At 48.1% G+C, this 18763-nt stretch overlaps 6 protein-coding genes across 8 annotated transcripts; 2 read left to right on the top strand and 4 right to left on the bottom strand.

The window, feature by feature from the left end:
* Positions 1 to 165: 165 nt before the first annotated feature.
* Positions 166 to 2693, bottom strand: BDBG_06685 (histone-lysine N-methyltransferase ASH1L; the record flags this gene model as incomplete). Its single annotated transcript, XM_031722725.1, has 4 exons — positions 166 to 853; positions 917 to 1116; positions 1198 to 1574; positions 1631 to 2693. 4 exons carry the CDS (start codon positions 2691 to 2693, stop codon positions 166 to 168), a joined length of 2328 nt encoding a protein of 775 aa, XP_031579568.1.
* A 400-nt stretch (positions 2694 to 3093) lies between these two features.
* On the bottom strand, positions 3094 to 6811 carry BDBG_06684 (palmitoyltransferase erf2). The gene is made up of 3 exons (XM_031722724.1): positions 4926 to 6811; positions 4760 to 4868; positions 3094 to 4690 (listed from the first exon to the last, which is right to left on the bottom strand). The coding sequence occupies exons 1-3, from the start codon at positions 5942 to 5944 to the stop codon at positions 3923 to 3925; spliced, it is 1896 nt and encodes a 631-aa protein (XP_031579567.1). The 5' UTR covers positions 5945 to 6811; the 3' UTR covers positions 3094 to 3922.
* Positions 6372 to 8639, top strand: BDBG_06683 (uncharacterized protein). The gene is made up of 3 exons (XM_002623198.2): positions 6372 to 6640; positions 6713 to 6955; positions 7056 to 8639. Exons 1-3 carry the CDS (start codon positions 6491 to 6493, stop codon positions 7098 to 7100), a joined length of 438 nt encoding a protein of 145 aa, XP_002623244.1. The 5' UTR covers positions 6372 to 6490; the 3' UTR covers positions 7101 to 8639.
* BDBG_06682 lies at positions 6881 to 11317 on the bottom strand. 2 transcript variants are annotated; one of them, XM_031722723.1, is made up of 6 exons: positions 10552 to 11301; positions 10188 to 10477; positions 9835 to 10118; positions 8305 to 9768; positions 8078 to 8219; positions 6881 to 7932 (listed from the first exon to the last, which is right to left on the bottom strand). In XM_031722723.1, exons 1-6 carry the CDS (start codon positions 10818 to 10820, stop codon positions 7910 to 7912), a joined length of 2472 nt encoding a protein of 823 aa, XP_031579566.1. In that variant the 5' UTR covers positions 10821 to 11301; the 3' UTR covers positions 6881 to 7909. The 2 variants fall into 2 exon arrangements, with proteins under 2 accessions (XP_031579566.1, XP_002623243.1); XM_002623197.2 differs by having other exon boundaries at positions 6881 to 8219; positions 10552 to 11317.
* BDBG_06681 (pre-mRNA splicing factor) lies at positions 11248 to 13992 on the top strand. Its single transcript, XM_002623196.2, has 3 exons — positions 11248 to 11651; positions 11730 to 11783; positions 11855 to 13992. Exons 1-3 carry the CDS (start codon positions 11546 to 11548, stop codon positions 13489 to 13491), a joined length of 1797 nt encoding a protein of 598 aa, XP_002623242.1. The 5' UTR covers positions 11248 to 11545; the 3' UTR covers positions 13492 to 13992.
* Positions 13691 to 18164, bottom strand: BDBG_06680. Of its 2 annotated transcripts, XM_031722722.1 has the most exons (3): positions 17563 to 18164; positions 16789 to 17419; positions 13691 to 16723 (listed from the first exon to the last, which is right to left on the bottom strand). In XM_031722722.1, the coding sequence occupies exons 1-3, from the start codon at positions 17568 to 17570 to the stop codon at positions 15260 to 15262; spliced, it is 2103 nt and encodes a 700-aa protein (XP_031579565.1). In that variant the 5' UTR covers positions 17571 to 18164; the 3' UTR covers positions 13691 to 15259. The 2 variants fall into 2 exon arrangements, with proteins under 2 accessions (XP_031579565.1, XP_002623241.1); XM_002623195.2 differs by having other exon boundaries at positions 16789 to 18164.
* Between the last annotated feature and the right edge of the window lie 599 nt (positions 18165 to 18763).

The raw sequence follows: 18763 nt of genomic DNA, 5'->3' as shown, positions 1-18763 counted from the left end.
CCTGTCAAAAAGTCGCGAATAAGGAAATCTCGGAGGTCGCCTTTGGCTCTTCGCGAATAGCGAATAGAAGATTCACGATTAGCACCCCTAGTCAATAGTCGGAAATTAATAAAACCGTGAAGAATATCGTCGGGGCGATGAGGCGAGGCAGGAAGTCTGCCGAAATTAAATGAAAGGGGTGGAGTTTTCATGTAGCAATTTTGATATAGCCTTATCTATTCTGGTTTCTTCCTTCGTGTTTTCATGTTCAACAGACTTCTTCTCGGCTTCGAGAAGCCGTCTCATGGCGGCTGGAGTCCTACTTGTAGTGCGCGCGGCAGAAATGGAGTTTAACTTTTTGGTAGGTCGGTTGAGCTTCGTGTTGCCTTGCGATTGCGCCTGGGACGGAGTTTGAACTACGTATTTCTGAGTCTTCTGGTTTGCGGTAGCTACTCTCGTTTTTGCGGCGGCTTTTGGCCTTGGTCGAAGTTTTGTTTTCTTAGTTGGAGCTGATTTGGCTTTGGCGGTGGTGGTCGTTTTGGTTTTGGGTTTCGCTTTCGTTTTCGCCTTCTTGGTTGAATTAGTGGCTGAGCGGGCGCCAGCTGCAGCCTTTTTAATGCCCGCCTTGAGTGATTTTGATACTGGCTTGAGAACCTTTCTCCTTTTGTTCAGGCGGGACGTAGAGGATTCGTCTAGGACTTTCTCCTGTTTCCGCTTCTTGCCTGCCACCGTTTTTGAAGCGGACATCTTCTTTGGGTTTTTGGACAGGTTCGAATTTTCCTGTTTCTTAGAATCTTTTGGTTTGGGACCGAGCACGCCACGGCATGTCGGCGCTCCACAACGGCATTCTTGTACGTTCTTTTGAGAATAGGGACTGGCAAAGGAGTATGACAGTCAGTAAAGAATCAAACGTGGGGCAAGGTGAAGGGGGCTATACTCAAAGTTATAATCGTAGGTCAGCTCTTCCCCTGTCATAATCCCATGTTCGCCAGCGAAGAGAGCCATACGCGGCTTTCCGGCAACTGTCCACTTCTCCATCTTACAGTTCGGTTCGCAGGAATGATTAACGAAGCGGGCAATGGAGCCTCGGGTGGCATCGATAATCATATTCCGATCAAAGTACATAAGATAATAGCACTAAATAAACCCAGGAAGTCAGTATCCAGAAAAATATATTCCCCCTTGAGGTAAGCAAGGAGGGGGGGGGGGGGGGGAAACCTCATTATTTTTATACACCGTCCTCATCCTCCTCTCACACTCCTCTTGCGTGACAATCTCCCCCGTATACTCCACAATTATCTGGTTAGGCGCAAAAGTCCGATTGCTGCGTACTCCATATCCACGGTCCGCTGTTTTAATCACCTCAACGCCGATGTTATATTTGCCACCCAACTTACTGCGCTGGCGCAGACCTTCGAAATTTCGATTGCCACATAGTTCAGCACCTAGCTTGCAGTTGTTGTCATCACATTCATAAAACATGTACCGATTTTGGCAGTTCTCATCACAGCCTGACTCAGGGGTGCACATGCATGTAGAGCATTCGCCAAGCTTTATTGCTTTCCATATACAAGCTGCATCGCCGACGAATACATCTAGTCGTCCACAATTAGCGACTAGGACACGAAGAAAGAGTGGGGGAGCAACATACTCTTATTAGTCTTCCGCCACTCATCTGGTTTCGGCTGGCCAGGGGGAAGCGGCGAGAATATATCAAAGGGCAATTTGAAATCTCTCCCATCCTCAATCAACCTCTCTCCTGCAAACATGGGCAAGGGGAAGACTTTCTTTCGCTCCTCTGCATTCTTCTTTGCGAATTTAATTCTGTTCTTCTCTTCTGTAAGCCTGGGGTCAAAGTATCGATCCTGCCCCGCATATAGTCCATGTGAAAGCCACTTCTTTCTCTTATATGGGACAGTTTTAGGTTTGGGTGGCTGCGTATCATTATCACCAACAGTAGTACTGTCTGACGACTTCTTCGAAGCTACTGCGTCACCCTCGGAAACCCGTCGCTTTTTCAAAACCGGGCCATCCGCCGTAGATGTAGGTGTAGTTGAAGGAGTAGAGGTCTCACAAACGACATTTCTCGGCCGTAAACTGGCCCGTCTGTTAATGACCTTCAATCTATCTTTACCCTTTAACATAGCCTCCCGTGATCTCTTCCCAAGCACCGTCGAAGCCCTCCCAACCATCTCACTCGTTTTCTCCAACATGACCAAACGCGACGAACGTCTCCGCGCCCTATCCTCACTGCCATCTTTTTTCTTGATTTCCAAGGTATTTTTTCCGAGCTCATCATTGCCCAAGTGCTCCTCCTCCTTCGCGACATTCTCCGCCTGGCCCTCCCTCTCAACTTCCACACCACCCGCAACCTCAGGATGATCCAGCGGATTTGAACGCAACGGATGACGCGTAACTCTTTCATCGTCATCGCTCATGATAAGTCCCCTCTCCTCCCTCACTGCGCCCCCTGCCGCCATCATCAGCGACGAACGCGTGACGCGTCGAGAACGTCGCTCTGTTGCCGGAGTCACCTCCAAGCCAGCTTTCTCCAACTCCAACGCAGCAGCATCATTCATACTAGAAGATTCAGACTGGCTCGTCGCGGGCGTTAGGAGGTGATGTTCAGTGGAAATCGACGTCGTTTTGGAGTCCAGGGCTGAGGAGGGTGTGGAGGAAGGGGATGTACCGGACGACCGCGAGAGACGCGCCATCGTTTGATTTTGGTAAGTGTACTTTCCTCCTGGGGTGGAAACGAAGCGGACGGAACCGCGTGCGAGAGGAAAGGGATTTGTTTTCGATTTGAACGGAGGGGGGAGAAATTGAGGAGGTATACGCGTTTATAGCTGAGGTTGGTGTGTGCGGAACGGGCCGCGGCGCTAAACGCGGAGATAAAACTTAATTACGCGTGGAGATCCAATTGTTGGAACGCGTTTGGGGATTGTTCAAATGAGTAAACTAAAGGGTGAGAGTAGAGCGACCATGAGAACTGGAAAAAAAAGATATTTAGGTGGATTACTGCTTGTTGTAGTGGCGGTGGTTGTGGGCAGCTGAAGAGGGTTGTGTTGCTTTGCTTGTTGGTCAGGGCCCATGCATGCAGAGACGAGACGGGGTGGATAAAGGCCGCCATCCTTAAATTACGATACCCTAGGCCATATGTCGTCCTCCCTTTCTTTGTGTAGCTAATACTGTCTTTACGATTTCATGCTCTTTTTACTTTCGTTTTCTTCTACTCAAGACAAAAACAGGAGCATCTAAGAAAACTATGTCGTGTTCAAATATTTGGGGTTAAGTGGTGGGGTATTATGGGTATTCTTGAGACGTAGAAATTCTAAAGGGACAAAATGAATCTATGGATGTAGTGTAGCTAGTACATCTTTCGGTCAGGGGAGAATTTCAGGCGCCGAAAAAAAGTAAACAAATACTCAGAACGAAGTTGGTGAGGAGGGGGAAAATTAACAGCAAACTTCCAACTCCAAATCGACATCCCCGGACTTAGATCAAAGAGTAACGAACTCACTCGGTGAGGGGCGAATGAATTTGGAAGCAAAAGGACAGACATGCATCAAGCAACAGGGGCATGGAGCCTAATTAATTTGACTCTACAAACGCCATCAAACATCTCGCTCATATCGAACGTTAGGGAAAAACAAAAACATTGAAAGAAAATGGGAATAGGTGGGGTCAAATGATTAAGACCAGTTGGTATAAGAAAGGAAAAAGGCCCAGGGAGAGAATAAAAATATAAAGTACAGGGAAGGAGAATCGCAAAAAGTGAATAATAATAATAATAATAAGGATGATGAATGATAATACTAATAAAGGGAAGGAAGGGTTGGCTCACGTCAGTGACGTTGCGCACGTATCACGGAATTCTGTGGCACGGCGAATGAAGGTAATGAGTGATATGAGAAAAAAAGGGTGGGTTTTCAATACCAATGAATCAACCATTGGTGAGTTTATTAGAGGCAGGTCCGTTAGAAACTCCCTGTAGTTCCATTTCTTCGCCAGCCTGTGCCTCCAGATCACGTCCTCTGTTCTTGCGCTTCTCTGCCTCAAAGCGCTGGTCCCCTTCCTCGTACCGTTTCTTGAACTGGACATACGTTGGGGGGCGGGGTCGCAAGAGCACGGTGATCCAATTTCTGATAATGTTGCCCTGGGTGAATGGTCTGTGTCGATCCTCCTTGGGGAACTTGTGGGAATTAAGGTATTCCCGGGTCGTTTCGCCCCTACCCATTAAGAAGAAGTGATATGCCCAAAGCGATGCAGGGTAGGGTGCTGCGAGGAGACCATATAAAAACATGGCAAATGGAGTTCGGCATTTGGAAATGGCTTCCCCGAACGAAATTCCCTCCTGGCTACGGTAACCAAGACAATGTCCCAAGCTTGCACCCATTAGGAAGAGAGCCAATACAGTAGCGGAGCTGACGAAGGTGAAGAAATAACGATAATTGCGGCGCCCGACGCAGTTATTAAGCCATACACAGTGGTGATCGAGAGTTTCAACGCAATTGTCACAGACACGGCAGTGGTAACAGCGCGGAGGCCGCCAGATATTACAAGTTTTGCAGTACTTCACTGGCACATCCATGGCTGCTACATCTGATGTTGCGAGCTTTATCATGACCCAATCATTCGAAGGCGGCCCCGGAGTTAATGGGTCCTGGTTTGAATCAGTTGGCGGCATTGAATGCAAATTTCTTGGAATGATCTGAAAAGCACATGTTAGATTGATAAATGAGACACAGCCCACTTAGACGCAGAAATGATGGGAGCTTACTCCTGGATCAACAACAGACGCATGAATAAAGGATGAAAGGCATATATAGAAAAGGTAAGCGAATATAATAGGTATTGCAGGAGAAGCATTGTGCCACAGCCATGAAGCCCTGGATTGACAGTCAGTATACGACTCTTTAAATCTAAATTGCGCGACTTGTACTTACGAATAGGCGAAGAACAATGCAGCGGGCAATACCACCATAATCCCAGTCGCGATATTTACTGGTTTATCACGGGAATTTTGAAACCTGCCTCCACCGCAGAATACCGTGTTTCCCGCAAAATATTCATAATTCTTCCCTAAATTTGGCTTGTCTTCAGACTTGAATCCCTTTTGCAGTACGGAACCGGGGGTAGACGCGGCCGAGGAGAGTCTTTCATGATTCCTCGAGTCACGGCGATCTTGGCCATCACTTTTGCCAGGCATCAGGAAACCAGAACGAAAAGACATGGGTGACTTCTGAGCATTATCCTGAGAGCTGCTGGGCTTATTATAATTCTTCCCCAGGTTGAGGTGTGACGGTGCCGCCTTTTGTGACCTATCATGGAGTAACCTCACACTCTCACCAAGACTTCGTACGGTTGTATTACCTGTAGGGCTTGCATTTGACGTTCCACGATCTGGTATAACAGGGTCCGTGAATTCGGTGCCTCGCGATGGCGGGGGGAGTTCGTTCTCGTGAGAAGAAGGCCCACCGTAGAGTATTGTATGGTTTGATAACAAGCTCCTTCGTTTCTGGCTGCCAACATCGCTCATGCCATCTTCAGTCGAGGTGGGAGCGGCATGATGGTTATTATTGTTCGCTGGTCGTCCACTGCGCTGTGCTTGCAACCTCTGTGAACTCATTGGACGGAAAAACCCGTGTGCAGTCAGCGACGGAATGTGCGTCCTACTCATTCGACTCGAGGAGCTAAGGGGACGACTCGTCGAATGATTAGTGGCAGCCATTGAATTCCTGGCTGGGGGAGGACCACGTCGGGAGGCCGGAGTCTGCGACCACGTTGGCTGGGAGGAAATAGCAGTGGGAGGTCGTGAAGCATCGTCATCTTCTGAGGCTATATCCGTCATGTGGGTGGATATGTAGGAAACAGGTCGGGGTGGATTTGTGGCATTATCAAACGGAGCTCCAGATTGCCGGTTACTGGGATCATCAGAAGCAGAAAAATCTTGTTGACTAGCCATTGTAGCTATTTAGAAGCATTAAAACGGGTGAATTGGAGAATAGGCCGTCGACATAGTGCCAGAATAATAGGGCGTACGGAGGGGGTGGTCGATTCAAGCCTGCGACTGATATTTAGTCAGGGGCTTGAGCCTGGCTCGACTCTCGAGGGTTTGGAACAAAGGAATGGCGGGCGGCTCGAGCACGATAATCGAATTACACGGATGGAAGTTCACCATGGGAGGGAAAAGAGAGCGTCGGGTTTATCAATAGCAACAGTGACATGCCATGAGGAAGCAGAAAGATTGTAATTTTCCAACGTCGTTATGCCATCGCTGTTCTCTTCCAAAGCGGAAAAAGTAAAGGTTGCACGTGATTACCGCGCCACTTTGGCAGCCACGACATCATGTGACTGCTGGCATTATCTAAGCCGAGCAAACCGACCTCGTCCGATGTTCCAAAACAGGAAGAATCTTTGACTGTCCACACTTCTGCCCTCGTCCATTGCTCTATAACCACCTTTCTGCTGATCCAATTAGCCTGCTAGTCGGGTGTATACTACACACAACATGTCGTCAATCGCTGCAACTTTCGCTCGCCGCGCTGCTCTGAGACAGCCTTTCAGAGCACCCACCACCATCAGACCTGCCCGCCGCATCTCCTCCAAGATCGAGGAAGCCGGTCTCAACACCGGCTCAAAGAGAGACCCTGAGCTCTACGTATGTTGCTCCCACCTAACCATATATAAGCCCTTCCGGCTGACTATTTCCCGTTTGCCGTTGGTGATCTAGATCCTCCTGGGTGTCATGGCTGGCGCTTTCGGTATCGCCGGCTGGTACCTTGGCAGTTCTCCCACAAGCACCACCTCGGAGAGCAACATTCGCATTGGCGAAGCCTCTATGCCGTGGGAGCAAGATGACGAGTCCAAAGCCTACAAATACCAATACCACCCCCATGGCGACACATCGAAGCCTCTCAAGAAAGCCCCCAGCGCTCTGAATGAGGTTGTCATCCCCAACGTTACTTTGCCTAAGGTACGATCTCTTGCCTTGTGCCTCCATCTTTCCCAATTGTTGTATAGGAATTGGGTCGATGTTGTCGGAATTCTTGCTAACTGTTAACTACCTATTGCAGGATCTACACGACCGGTTCAACAAGTACGGCAAGGACGACTATTGAGATTATACAAAAACAGAAGTACCACACTGAACTAGCGACTTGCTGCACAGCAAGAGAATTTGTATTTCATAGTTGAGAAAGAGAAGCAGCTGTGGGCATTTTTGATCATAAGTTTCTTTATAACAAAAGAATTCGAGAAAAGAGTGGCCCTTGTAAATAATTATTCTGACATTTTCCGGACATAACTCCAAATCTCCCCGAGGTTTGCTTTCTTGTATATTTCTCTCACTCCACATTATCCTGTATTCTACGTCATAGGTGTCGTGGCTCACATTTTTTAAACTCAAATATTGCGAAAGGTCAATCCTCAAATTCATTAAAAAACAAAAAAAGCGAAAAAACAAGGAAATGAAAAGAGACAATTAAGAGAAAAGTATTTGAAACATTTCTTCCTCTGAATATCCTCAAACAAAAGAACCTGCTACACGTATTTAAAATGACACATGATATAATATTCCCATTTAGCCGAAAGAAATTATGACAAAAGGACGACGAAAAGAAAACGGGGAAAGAAGAAAGGGGGGGTGGCGCAGGATAGGGAGTGGGATGAGAAATGGAAAGTAACAACAAAAATTATACTCGTCAATTTTCTTCATTCTTCCTCGTGGCCTCATTGCCTTCACTCGCTGGCTTCGGTTTACTTTCGTCCCGTTCTACGGATTTCTCATCACCAAGGACGGATGCAGGTTTGTCAACTGGCGCATCACCGGCGCCGCCGCCTTTGCCAGCTGTTTCGGGATTCTGTCCCTCTGCATCGGGATGGTGAGGGGCTGGTTGTTCGCCACCAACCTCGCGACCATGACCATCGATTATTCGAGTCTTGGTTTCATATCTAGTTTCAAATGAAACGTTACCATCTCTCCCCAACGCTGCTACTTCCTCATCATTCAAGATATTCCCATCCTGGTCACGATAGACCACGGACTCCAGTTGGGTAGACACCAGCTTTTGTCCGGGGGTTACCACAGCAGCCTTACCTCCTTCTTCCGCTAGTTTAGCTACCTTTTGTTGTTGTTGCTGCTGCTGTTGCTGTGGCTGTTGCGGCACCGGAGTTGGAGTTGCGTGTAGGAGCTGTGCAGTCCCATTGACAAACTTCATCGGTGTTTCGTATTGAGCCAACTAAAATTCAGACCCAGTTAACAGCCATCAATGAAAATGATGAAAACCATGTCGCCCAATTTCCATTTTTCTTTGAGAAACTTACATCATTATGGAAGAGGTTGCAATCAAAGTCCCACGACTTGAGGAGCTTGACTTTTTGGCAGGCAGCTTTAGTCCAGGGGTTGCCGTAGGCTAATGGCGAGATCATAGTGAAAGTCACAATCGACAGAACAACGAAGGCCACCATGAATATCTTGCCAAATACACGTTTGCTTTTCACCGCTCCAGAAAGACTGACTCTATTGACACCATAGTCCACGACCTGACAGAATGCAAGGATGGCGAAGTAGAGAGATGGGAAGTAGTGATGGAGGAAGAGCTGGCGGGCCATAAGATAGAAAGGGAAGTAGTGGAAGGCCCACCCTAGAACAGTCTGGCCAATCTCATAATCGAATCGCTTGAAGACGATGCTTTTGTAGTCTTGGTAGCTGCGTTGCCAGCGCAGTGTGGCAATCGCCTTGAAAATGACGTAGGTAATGATAGCAGCAGTTGAGGACCACCAAACAAGGGGATTTCCCAATAGGTAAATCTGGCGGTGGTCTCTACTCCAGAAATTAATACCGCGCAAAAGGGTTGGCCACGAAGGAGGTCTGGAATCCCAAGCATGTGATTCGACTAGGCCAGCGTTCGTTCTCCACATAACTTTATGAAGTTCCCAGAACTTGCCCAGGAACCCAGGATTCCTGTAATTGACCTTCTCGGCATCCGGTCCGAGCATTGGATGGTCATTTTGTTCGACATACCAGATGCTATTGGGTAGGGTGCCACCTTTGGCGCATGTAACTTCCTGCTGCTCGAATCCCCACTCTGGAAGTTTCACCTTGTGTGAAAATAGAGCGCACCCGGTCATCAAGTGGATGAGTTTGAATTTGGTCTGGATTGTGCGGATCCGCTTCTTCGCTTCCGGGCCATCGGACATCGATTTGACAATTTCAACACGGAAAAGGTCGTTTGCATCACCGGGGAACCCCTCATAGCCATAAGCAGATACCTCATTTTGCCAGTCCGCTTCTGTTACGGGTGGGCGTATATCATGAGAGTGAAGTCTTCGGTGGGTGCTGGTGTGATAGAGCTTGATAACCGACCCATCTATAACGTGACCGGCAGTCAAGTTATCCCATGCGCTTGGTCCCTCGACTTCTCCGTATTCACCCAACGGCTGAGTCTGGTTCTCCACAACCCAGATGTTGTTTTCGTCCTTGTGAGGATACAGGGTGATTTGTTGCTGCTTGCTACCTCCAGGGTACATAGAACTGTGCGAATGCAAGTACCCTCCCTGAGTATTGTAGTGGCGGATAGAGACCCTTGAACCAAACGCTACATCGGCTGGTACATCCTGCATTGCTTTAGAGTTGAGGGTCGCTTGGAATTCAGACGACATAAAGCCATCTCCATCGCCTGGGTTGGCCAAACACAAAAAGTGAATCGCAAACATGGACATGTAGAACCCGACGGGAATGACAATGAGGCAAAATGCCCGAGCAAAAAAGTGCTTAAACCATACGCGCTAGTATGCAGAAACGGTCAGTAACAAAAATCAGGCTTGGACTTCTCAATAGAGTTTGTAGCTCACAATCGTCACTGTTCTAGTGTCGCCAAGGAGAACCCAGAGTTGAACGATGGTCAAACTTCCAACCCACGCGATAGTAAAAAGCCCCACCCACTTCACACTGACAGTAGCGCCCAAAAAGATGCCTGTAAGTGTAAGCCAAAACCACCACGAGGCTCCAAATGCTCTTGAAGGCCCTTGTTCATGTTGATTGGTAAAGTTTGTAAAGGCTAGGACGGTCAGAGCGGTAAATATGACTAAAGGTGAGTCGAGGAGGATAAACCGTGACTGGGTGACTAGGCCGTTTTCTTCATGAAGAACGCAATTGTCAGTGTGGTGTATTTCACGCTGTCATGGACGAGTGCTGGGGGCCTTACCAAACGTAACAAGGAGAGCACCCATTGAAGCTGTAGATGTTCGGCACCCATATGCCTTTAACGTAAGAAACATAGTTGGGATAGACATAATACCCAGTATTGCTGGCAGCATGCGCATAGCTACATAGGGAACGCGTGGCTCCAAGTAGTCTTTTCCAATCTCCTTGAAGTCGAAGTCTCCGCGAAACCCAGCCAAGTATCCGACAAGGGCAATTAGCATTTTCGCAAGCGGGGGATGTACGTCCATGAAGAACTTCCCCTTGATATATTTGGTTGCAAATCCGCCGAAGCTGAATGAGACATTAAATTAACTTTTAGCATTTGCTTCAATTGATAATCGACGCGGAGGTAGGGGGGAACGAACTGCACTTCATCGAATACCACACTTGTTGGCTGGTAGATCCTGAACAGACGGACTACGACGGCAATAGCCGTTAACATTAACATGATTTTGTAATCCGAAACTGGCAACTGAAGTATATCATAATCGGAAACCCCTTCAGAACTGTAGTCAAGCTTCTTCGATGCCACTGCCTTTTTCCGGTTCTTGGGGCCGGGGGACCGGGATGGGGAGCGGCCATTGCGGGTGTGGGGTTTCACCTCCAGCCCGCCTTTGGCAGACTTGGAGGCCATGTTTCGGAAGGAAAAGATGAGAAAAGAGATTAATAGCTATATGATGATCGCTTTTCTTTCAGGGAACTTATAGTAAAACAATGAGGGAAAAAAAGGAATGAGTATTAAAACGCGAGGCTGGGATCATGGAGAGGATGAGGATAGAGGAACAGGATGCGCGCGCGAGGAGAGGAGCATTCACCACAGAAATAATTAATTAATTAACGAGAGTATGAAAAAAGGTGGGAGTGTCCTACATCCCATAGAAAGAAAAGTGAAGCAAAACGTCTTGTCCAGGTTGTTGGACAGGATGGGGAAATTCAGGAGTTGCGGCCTTGCCTTGTGCTTGAGAGTTGAGGCCAGGTAGTTTCCCGTTAGCGTTTTGCCGCTAAATAAATAGTTAAGCGCGGAGCTCCGAATTATCAAAAAGTTACAGGACACACGCAGAGCCGTTCAACGGTGCCTATGGTGGCATTGGAAAGAACCCTACAATACATATCTACGCTTCAGAATTCATTTCATTTATACTCTTCCACCCTTCTACCCTTCTATTTGCGTTGTTGACCATAAACACGACTCGGGGCAGATGCCCCGAACTGCCTATTTGAGACTAGATCATTGTCTAAATCACGTGAGTAGAGCCTCCAGGTTGATCTTAAGCTATATATATATATTATATATCCCTCGCCGCATCGAACCCGCGCTTGACAGACATCTCTCTGCCAGCAACAGCCATACCGCCCGTCATGACTCCGTCTGCTACAAATGGAGCCGCTACGACGCCGCCAGGCTTACCCGAGGAAGTGAGCAAACCTCCCGAGGGCATTGTTCTGCCGCCTAAAGATATTAGAAGTTAGTTCTTCCTGAGCTATAGTGTCAACCAACCCTCTGTGAGATGGATCTTGTGGCTGATAATATTATTTTTTTTAGCTATTATTGAGAAGACTGCCGGATTCGTGGCGCGTAACGGTCCTGTTTTTGAAGGTAGGCTCCTCATCGGGTTCCGACTGCTGCTCTGCAACTAGCTGCTGATTCCTGTCTCAATGCGTTATCAGACCGAGTCCGCGAAAAAGAAAGATCTAATCCGAAATTCTCCTTTTTAAATCCGAGCGATGCATATGCCGCATTTTACTCATGGCGCCTCAGCGAAATCAAGGCTGGTAGGGGGACTGCGGTTTCTGCTGGCCGAGCTGGGGAACCGGTGGCAGCAACAGAGCCCGAGAAACCAAAAGGCCCTGCTCAGCCCCCAGAATTTCATTACTCTGCGCGTATGCCGAATATCAATGCTCTGGATCTAGAAGTAGTCAAACTGACTGCCCTGTTTGTCGCCAAGCGAGGGAAATCGTTCATGACCGCCCTGTCCCAGCGCGAAACGAGAAACTTCCAGTTTGACTTCCTTCGGCCGCAGCACAGCCTCTACCAGTTTTTCACTCGGCTTGTCGACCAATACACATCCCTTCTTCAAGTAGACGAATCCGATGGCCCCAATTCAACGTCGAGTCGAATAGTGGAGCTAGAGAAAAATGTGAAGGACAAGTATCACATCCTAGATCGTGCAAAACAGCGTTCAGAGTGGGTCAAATTCCAGGAACAACAGAAGCAAAAGAAGGAGGAGCAAGATGAACAAGAACGTATCGCATACGCACAGATTGATTGGCATGATTTCGTGGTAGTGGAAACGGTTCTGTTCACGGAAGCGGACGACCAGGCCGAGCTCCCACCCCCTACATCATTAAACGATCTCCAGACCGCCTCTCTAGAACAAAAGGCAATGATGTCTCTACAACCTCACGACAGACGTATCGAAGAAGCCATGCCCACTGACGAAGAAACAACCTACTACAATGCCTATCCACCCCCGCAAGGCGTCTCCTCCCCAACCCTACAGCCCGCCATGCCTGCCCCTACCTCAGACTTCCAAGCGCAACAGCCATCCCCATTCACCCCGCAATCCCCCACACCTATCTCGACCCCAACAACTCCAATGACCGCACCTGTAGTCTCTGAAGAAGAAGACCGCATCCGTGAACGTCAACAAGAGCGCCAACGGGCACAGGCAGCGCAGGCCGCCGCACGCGCCGTACCCACTCCACCACCAGGCTCCACCCAACCTATGCGTATTCGTTCCGACTACGTGCCTCGCGCCCAAGCCAAACGCCTCAACACTACTGCCACCCCAACAACGCTCTGCCCCAACTGCAGGCAGCAAATCCCCGTCAACGAAATCGACCATCACATGCGCATTGAGCTACAGGACCCTCGTTGGAAGGAGCAACGCGCAAAGGCGGAAGCCCGCTACGCAACTACAAATCTCTCCACTGCGGACGTTTTCAATAACCTCAAGCGCCTGGCTAGTCAGCGAACGGACGTGTTCGATCCTTCCCTTAGCGCAGTTGAGAGTCCAGGAGTCACCACTGATGGCGCCCAGGAGGGTGATGGTAGCGGCTCGCTCGATCCAGAGGAGGAAGGGAGACGTAAGCGCGCTGCGACGGGTATGGGGATTGGTGGGATGCCACTGGGTATGCCTGGTTATGAGCTCGCTCCGGGTCAAAGTCACCCACCGGACCGACCTGGGCAACCCCAGGGCCCGCATATCCCTGGTCATCCACCGCCTGGCGGCCCGCCGCCGCCCGGGCAGAGTGTTAATATCGAGGAGCAGATCAGACATATTCATCAGAAGTTTAAGCAGTGAACTATCTAACAGATTATGGGAAAATGAGGAGAATGGATGCAAAATAATTTTTGGGGGGGAGGGTGTTCTTTTTCACATGGTTAGCTGTGTTTGTTCTATTATATTCTACCCTGCGTTTCTGGGCTGGAGTTTCTTTTTTTTTTCTTTTTTTTTTCTTTTTTTCTTTTTTTCATTTTTAATTTTATTGCATCATTGTATTATTCCATCTACTATATGCTAGGGGAGGTAAACTACTAGGTATAATTAGGGAATTACCTCCACCGTTTATGAAGGGATTGGATACATCCACCTCCAAATAAAACTGTACAACTTAGCTTCGTCCTTATCCTTATATCTTCTACAACACAAGGGCCACTGCGGGAGAGAAAAATAGATTCTCAAGCTACCGACTAAGAGAAGAGGCCAAGGCAAAAATAAACGTGATGATCAAATATTCTCTTATGAAATATAGCGGTTCCTGTCCTACTTCATGCATCCCTACCACACAGTATCAATCCATCAATCCACATCTCTAATCTCTATGGAAAGAACCAACTCAAAAACAAGCTCGAGGCCCTCCGGTGAAACCAAATAAGAAAACAAAAGTGAAAAATCAAGTGCAGAAGACATGCTAATCTCACCCCAATAACGCGATTAACCCTGTTCCTAAACCATAATAATAAAAAGTCGGAAAATCGGAAAAGGATATCCAGCGAAACAAAACAAGGACGAAACTAGAAAAACAAAAGGAGGTACAAGCGCCCTGATATCAACAACGTCATAGCACTTTAAATAACAACCAAGGAACAAGGCCAGACAAAGAAATACAACCGGGCTAAACCTCTATACGCCATAGGGATAGGACGGACAAAAAATGATTCGTTGTAGTAGAAAGGGACTAAAAAATTGTATCTTGACAATGAGTAGGGGGTAGAAGAAAAAGAATAAAGTAGTAAGAGCAAGGGCCGTGTGAATACGAAAGAGTCCGCTTATGGATGGAGTTAATCGAGGACAATTACCCGCACTTTCCTATCCCATATCGGCCAGTCTTGGTCCGCAAATCACATCAAATTGAGAAGAGCAAACTGCGATCGGTGGGGATAATAGGAGGCGTATGCATAGGTGAAGCGTAGCCACAAAAGGATGGTGAGCTTCACGCGCGAATAAAACCAAAGTGTAGAAAGTAAATGGTGAGGCAGGCGTATGGCGAGTGATCCTGGAGAAAAGGGCACACGAAGCTGTGGCTCAGGAAATACGTGGCCGTAGTTGGTGTCCTATATCAAAAGAAAGTAAAATATCGAGATCACGAACGTCTGCCTAAAACTTTTCTGGATCTGATTGACATGGTTGGAAAATGGCGTATATAGATTTCTATCATATTGCGAAAAAATGGGAACTGAAAAAGGACACTGGAGAAATTGGTAGGAGAAACGCAGATAGCGAGAAGGTAATCAGGTAAGGGAAGAGTAATGTTGTTTGGTGGACCCGTCGGAGGATGGTACAAGGCCGATAGCGAGGGCAAGATAAGAGGCTGCGGCGTGTCGAGGCGGACGGAAAAACCCGAGGTTAACAAGTATATATAATATTTATGCAGGTAATGGTACAGGCGCCCTGCGCCCAAAGAATGGAAGATATACATCCAACCAGGTGACGTATACGTCAAACGGAATCCGACACTTGCCGTTACAAAGACACGGTAGCAAGAAGAAATTGTGGGGAGTTTGGGTTAATCGGGGTAAAATTCTGTAAATCTTCACTCTAGAGCTAATGACAGAGACAGGTATCATGCTCAAAGCTCGGCTGTGCTAGGGAACGTAACCTTTAATTGTGGATCAGTTCCCGCACTAGGTCTCGACGGTGTCACTGGTCTCAGGGAATCTGACGCATGCTGTTGAGGAATCTCTGTCTCAGCTGTAGCTTGCGCTGGTGGTTCGTTCAAAGAGTTGTTTTGACGGTCTAGGGGTTGATTTTCGTTGGCATCAATTGAGCTTTTTGTTAGGCTAATTTCAACTCCGGAGTCGACGGCCTCGGCGGTTTCGTGCTCTTGGGTTTCAGGAAATTCACTGACTTCTACTTGGGAAGCACCGTTTTTCGGGATTCGATTTAGATCAGGTGTAAACGGACTTTCCAAGGGCTCCGTTTGGTTCTCACACTTTGGGTAAGGCGAATCAATGCTAGGAGCTGCACTGTTCTTATCAGAACTTTTCGACTGGAGGAAAGCAGGAACGACTCCTCCGCCTATTCGAGCCCAGAACATTCGCTCTCGGAGGCGGATAGTCTCTTCCCACGCTTCCTTTTCATCTTCTTCATCCAAGATGCGAACGTGGCCGTCGACGATCAGTCGTAAGTACCCAACGAAATCGCAGCAAGACCTGAGCTTTTCCAAGCATAACGTACACGTTGGGTATCGTTGAGCGTTTTCATTGTCCGAAGTACGGAAACGGTGAGTTCGGGCGTTCTCTCCTCCTGTTCGCGCTTCCCCACAAAGTGCACATGGAGATGAGTATTTCGCAGCAACGGCTGGTATATATTCAACGACAAGGGCTCCTTCACATATGCTACTTAGAACAGTACGACGGGTTAACCACGATATTCCGGGCGCGGCATCCAATCTGAGGGTTGGTTCAATATCCTCCGCAAGCGCCCGTTTGTAGAACCGGCTTTCCTTTAACGCTGCTGCATGTGATTCGCGAGGGGACGAATTACTGCCCGGCGAACCGGGAAAGCCTGGGAATGACCTTGCCGAACCATTAGAATATGAGTGTTTGTGTTGACTTTCCTTGTTGCCTGTGAAATTGCCGAATCCCATTACATTCAATCCACCATACGATCCACTCCCAACTCTACTTGGCGGCTTGGAGGTTTTAGCAAGTTGTAGCATTGCGCGGAAATCCTCAAAGGCTTGAATATCAGTCCGACAGACAGATTTTATTAAATGTGAGAAACTTGTTGAGGGGCCGGGCGAGATTTCTCCAGAGCCAGGTGTGGTAGGATAAAGGTTCATCGCCTCCAGAAGGCGATCTATGGTACTAATAGGCTGGTGCGTTCCACCTGGAGAAGAAGGCGTGGTGGATGCATCCGTCCGACTACGAATTTCATCCTGATCAGTATTCATGTTCTGTATGACCGTCTTTAACTCGCTCAGTTGCTCCTGCTGGGAGGCAAGAAGCATTTCATTGTCTTGAATTTGCGCTCGAAGCTGTTCATTTCGCCGTTCGACATTCTTTCGTTCCAATTGTGCGGCGGCTACCATCTACAATACACAGTTAGATAAGAGTCATAGGAAATCATAATCCGTCCGGGAAGTATAAGTCCCACCTTATTAGCTTCCTCAAATAACGCTGCGGTTAGATTTTCGAGTTCCAGTTCGATAGCTTTCTTCTCCTTTTCAATAGTTGCACGTCGAGATCTTTGTTCAGCCGCCTCATCCTTCAGCTTTGTCCACTCCTTGTCCACATCCACCCTCCTTATTAGGACCCCATTAGTGATATCTTCTTCATATTGACGGGTTTGCTTCTCCAGTTGTCCAACTCTCATATGCGCCTGCTCCAACTCCTGGCGTGTGGCCGCCAGAGTATCGTCCAAGACTGTCTGGTAATTAATGGCCTGGATAAGCTTGTCGCTAAGATTTGCGACCTCGCTGCTTAGGTCGGGGTGGTGTGGGGACGAGGCCGAAGTCGATAAGTCCGATGTGCTAGAAACTCGAGGGTCGCGCAGTGTGGAGAGGGAATGTTCGGAGGGGTCTTCAAGGGCAGCACGGGAGATACCAGAAGTGCCTGAACCGGCTATCATATCAGCCAGGGCATTGTTCGACTTGGACTTTGGGATTCTCCTGTTTGGCGAAATAGATCTGACATCAGAGGAATTCGGGCGTAGCTTCTGCACGGGGTCGGATGACGTGGAGGATGCCCGGAGGGTCGGGTAGCCCCATCCGTGGATGGAAATTAATCTGATGCCCATTTTTATTAGCAATGGATCAAACCAATCAATCAATCGTTGAATAAGGAAAGGCCGACTACAGGCTGGTTTTCCCTCAGCAGATAGCAGCCTTCCATCACTATATATCTATGTGGAGTTGTGGAAGAATCTTACTCAGCCATGTTTGTTCACCACCAACGACAGTAACCCAATGAGCTGCAAAAGCAGGTTTCTGGATCGTTGGATCGCCAGGGAACAAAGCAAGCGGGAGTGTGGGGATTCAAGATCCGTGGACACGTTGAGCCACTGAGGCGGACATTGGTGTATTTTCAAACGAGACGGAAAACTTCGGAGACAATGGCCTGGTTACGGATGTGTGCTTCCCCCGCGGCGTAGGTGCAGGAGGGGATGAGGTTCTGGTCGAGAAGTACAAAGGAGAGACAAACACCCGCGGCTAGCTCTTAGCTGCATTGGCAGCAGAAACAGAAGCTCGTTGTTATTGGCAAGGTGGAGCTCGGAAGCAAGGAAGCAAAAACTTGGCCTGTTGGGTTAGCTTGCAAACCAAACACGCCAGCCACGCAGAGGTTCCAACAGATGTTTGCAGCGCCCGTCTTAACGACGGGATATCCGGATGGAAGCTGATGTTGGGCCAGTTTGGTTGAAGATGAAGAAGATGCAGATGAGATGATGAAGTTTCCGCTATGCGTATCCCACTTGGCCATTTCACATCGGATAATAGCAGTAGTGGCAATTGGCAATTTGCCTCTTTGGGAACGATATGAGGCTTTGACTACTATCATGAATCTAAAACGATGACTCAGCAGGTTCCGCAGCAGATCATGTGACCTGCTCGGCCATCTGCGGCTCAACTATCTTCCACTGATGACGCGCATGGAATAAAGTACAAAAAACAAACAAGCAACATCAAACAACACTGTACACAAACAAGTCGTCCTACGCACCATTATGCTTCTTTCTGTCCCATGCAGTATCTGCTGCGGCATCATGTTACCTTTCATTTTTCCATGCCAATTCAGGCTTGACGTTCTTGAATAAGCGTGTGGAAATAGCCAGATATCCGGTATTCTAAATCGCTACGTCACATCCCAACTCGTCCACTCGTCCTGCCGCTAGTTATCGCAAAGCCGGCATCGGTGTGGTGTATTCGGGATGGGAGGAATAATCAAATACTAACCCAGTACACAGATATAGCTGATGGGGCTGGAAGGATATCAAAACCTGAAATATGTACCTAGATATTCGGTCTAGGTGGTACGTTTCGATAAACAAACAATGGAGCTGCATACCCTGCACAGGATATCTTGTTCACCAATTCAATGTGGGAAAGTACCAAGGAAAATTCAATGACATCCAC

Source organism: Blastomyces gilchristii (genome assembly GCF_000003855.2).
Source record: "Blastomyces gilchristii SLH14081 genomic scaffold supercont1.14, whole genome shotgun sequence".
Taxonomy (NCBI): Eukaryota; Fungi; Ascomycota; class Eurotiomycetes; order Onygenales; family Ajellomycetaceae; genus Blastomyces; species Blastomyces gilchristii.
Note: the sequence above shows the minus strand (reverse complement) of the source record. Positions and strands in the feature narration are given on the sequence as shown.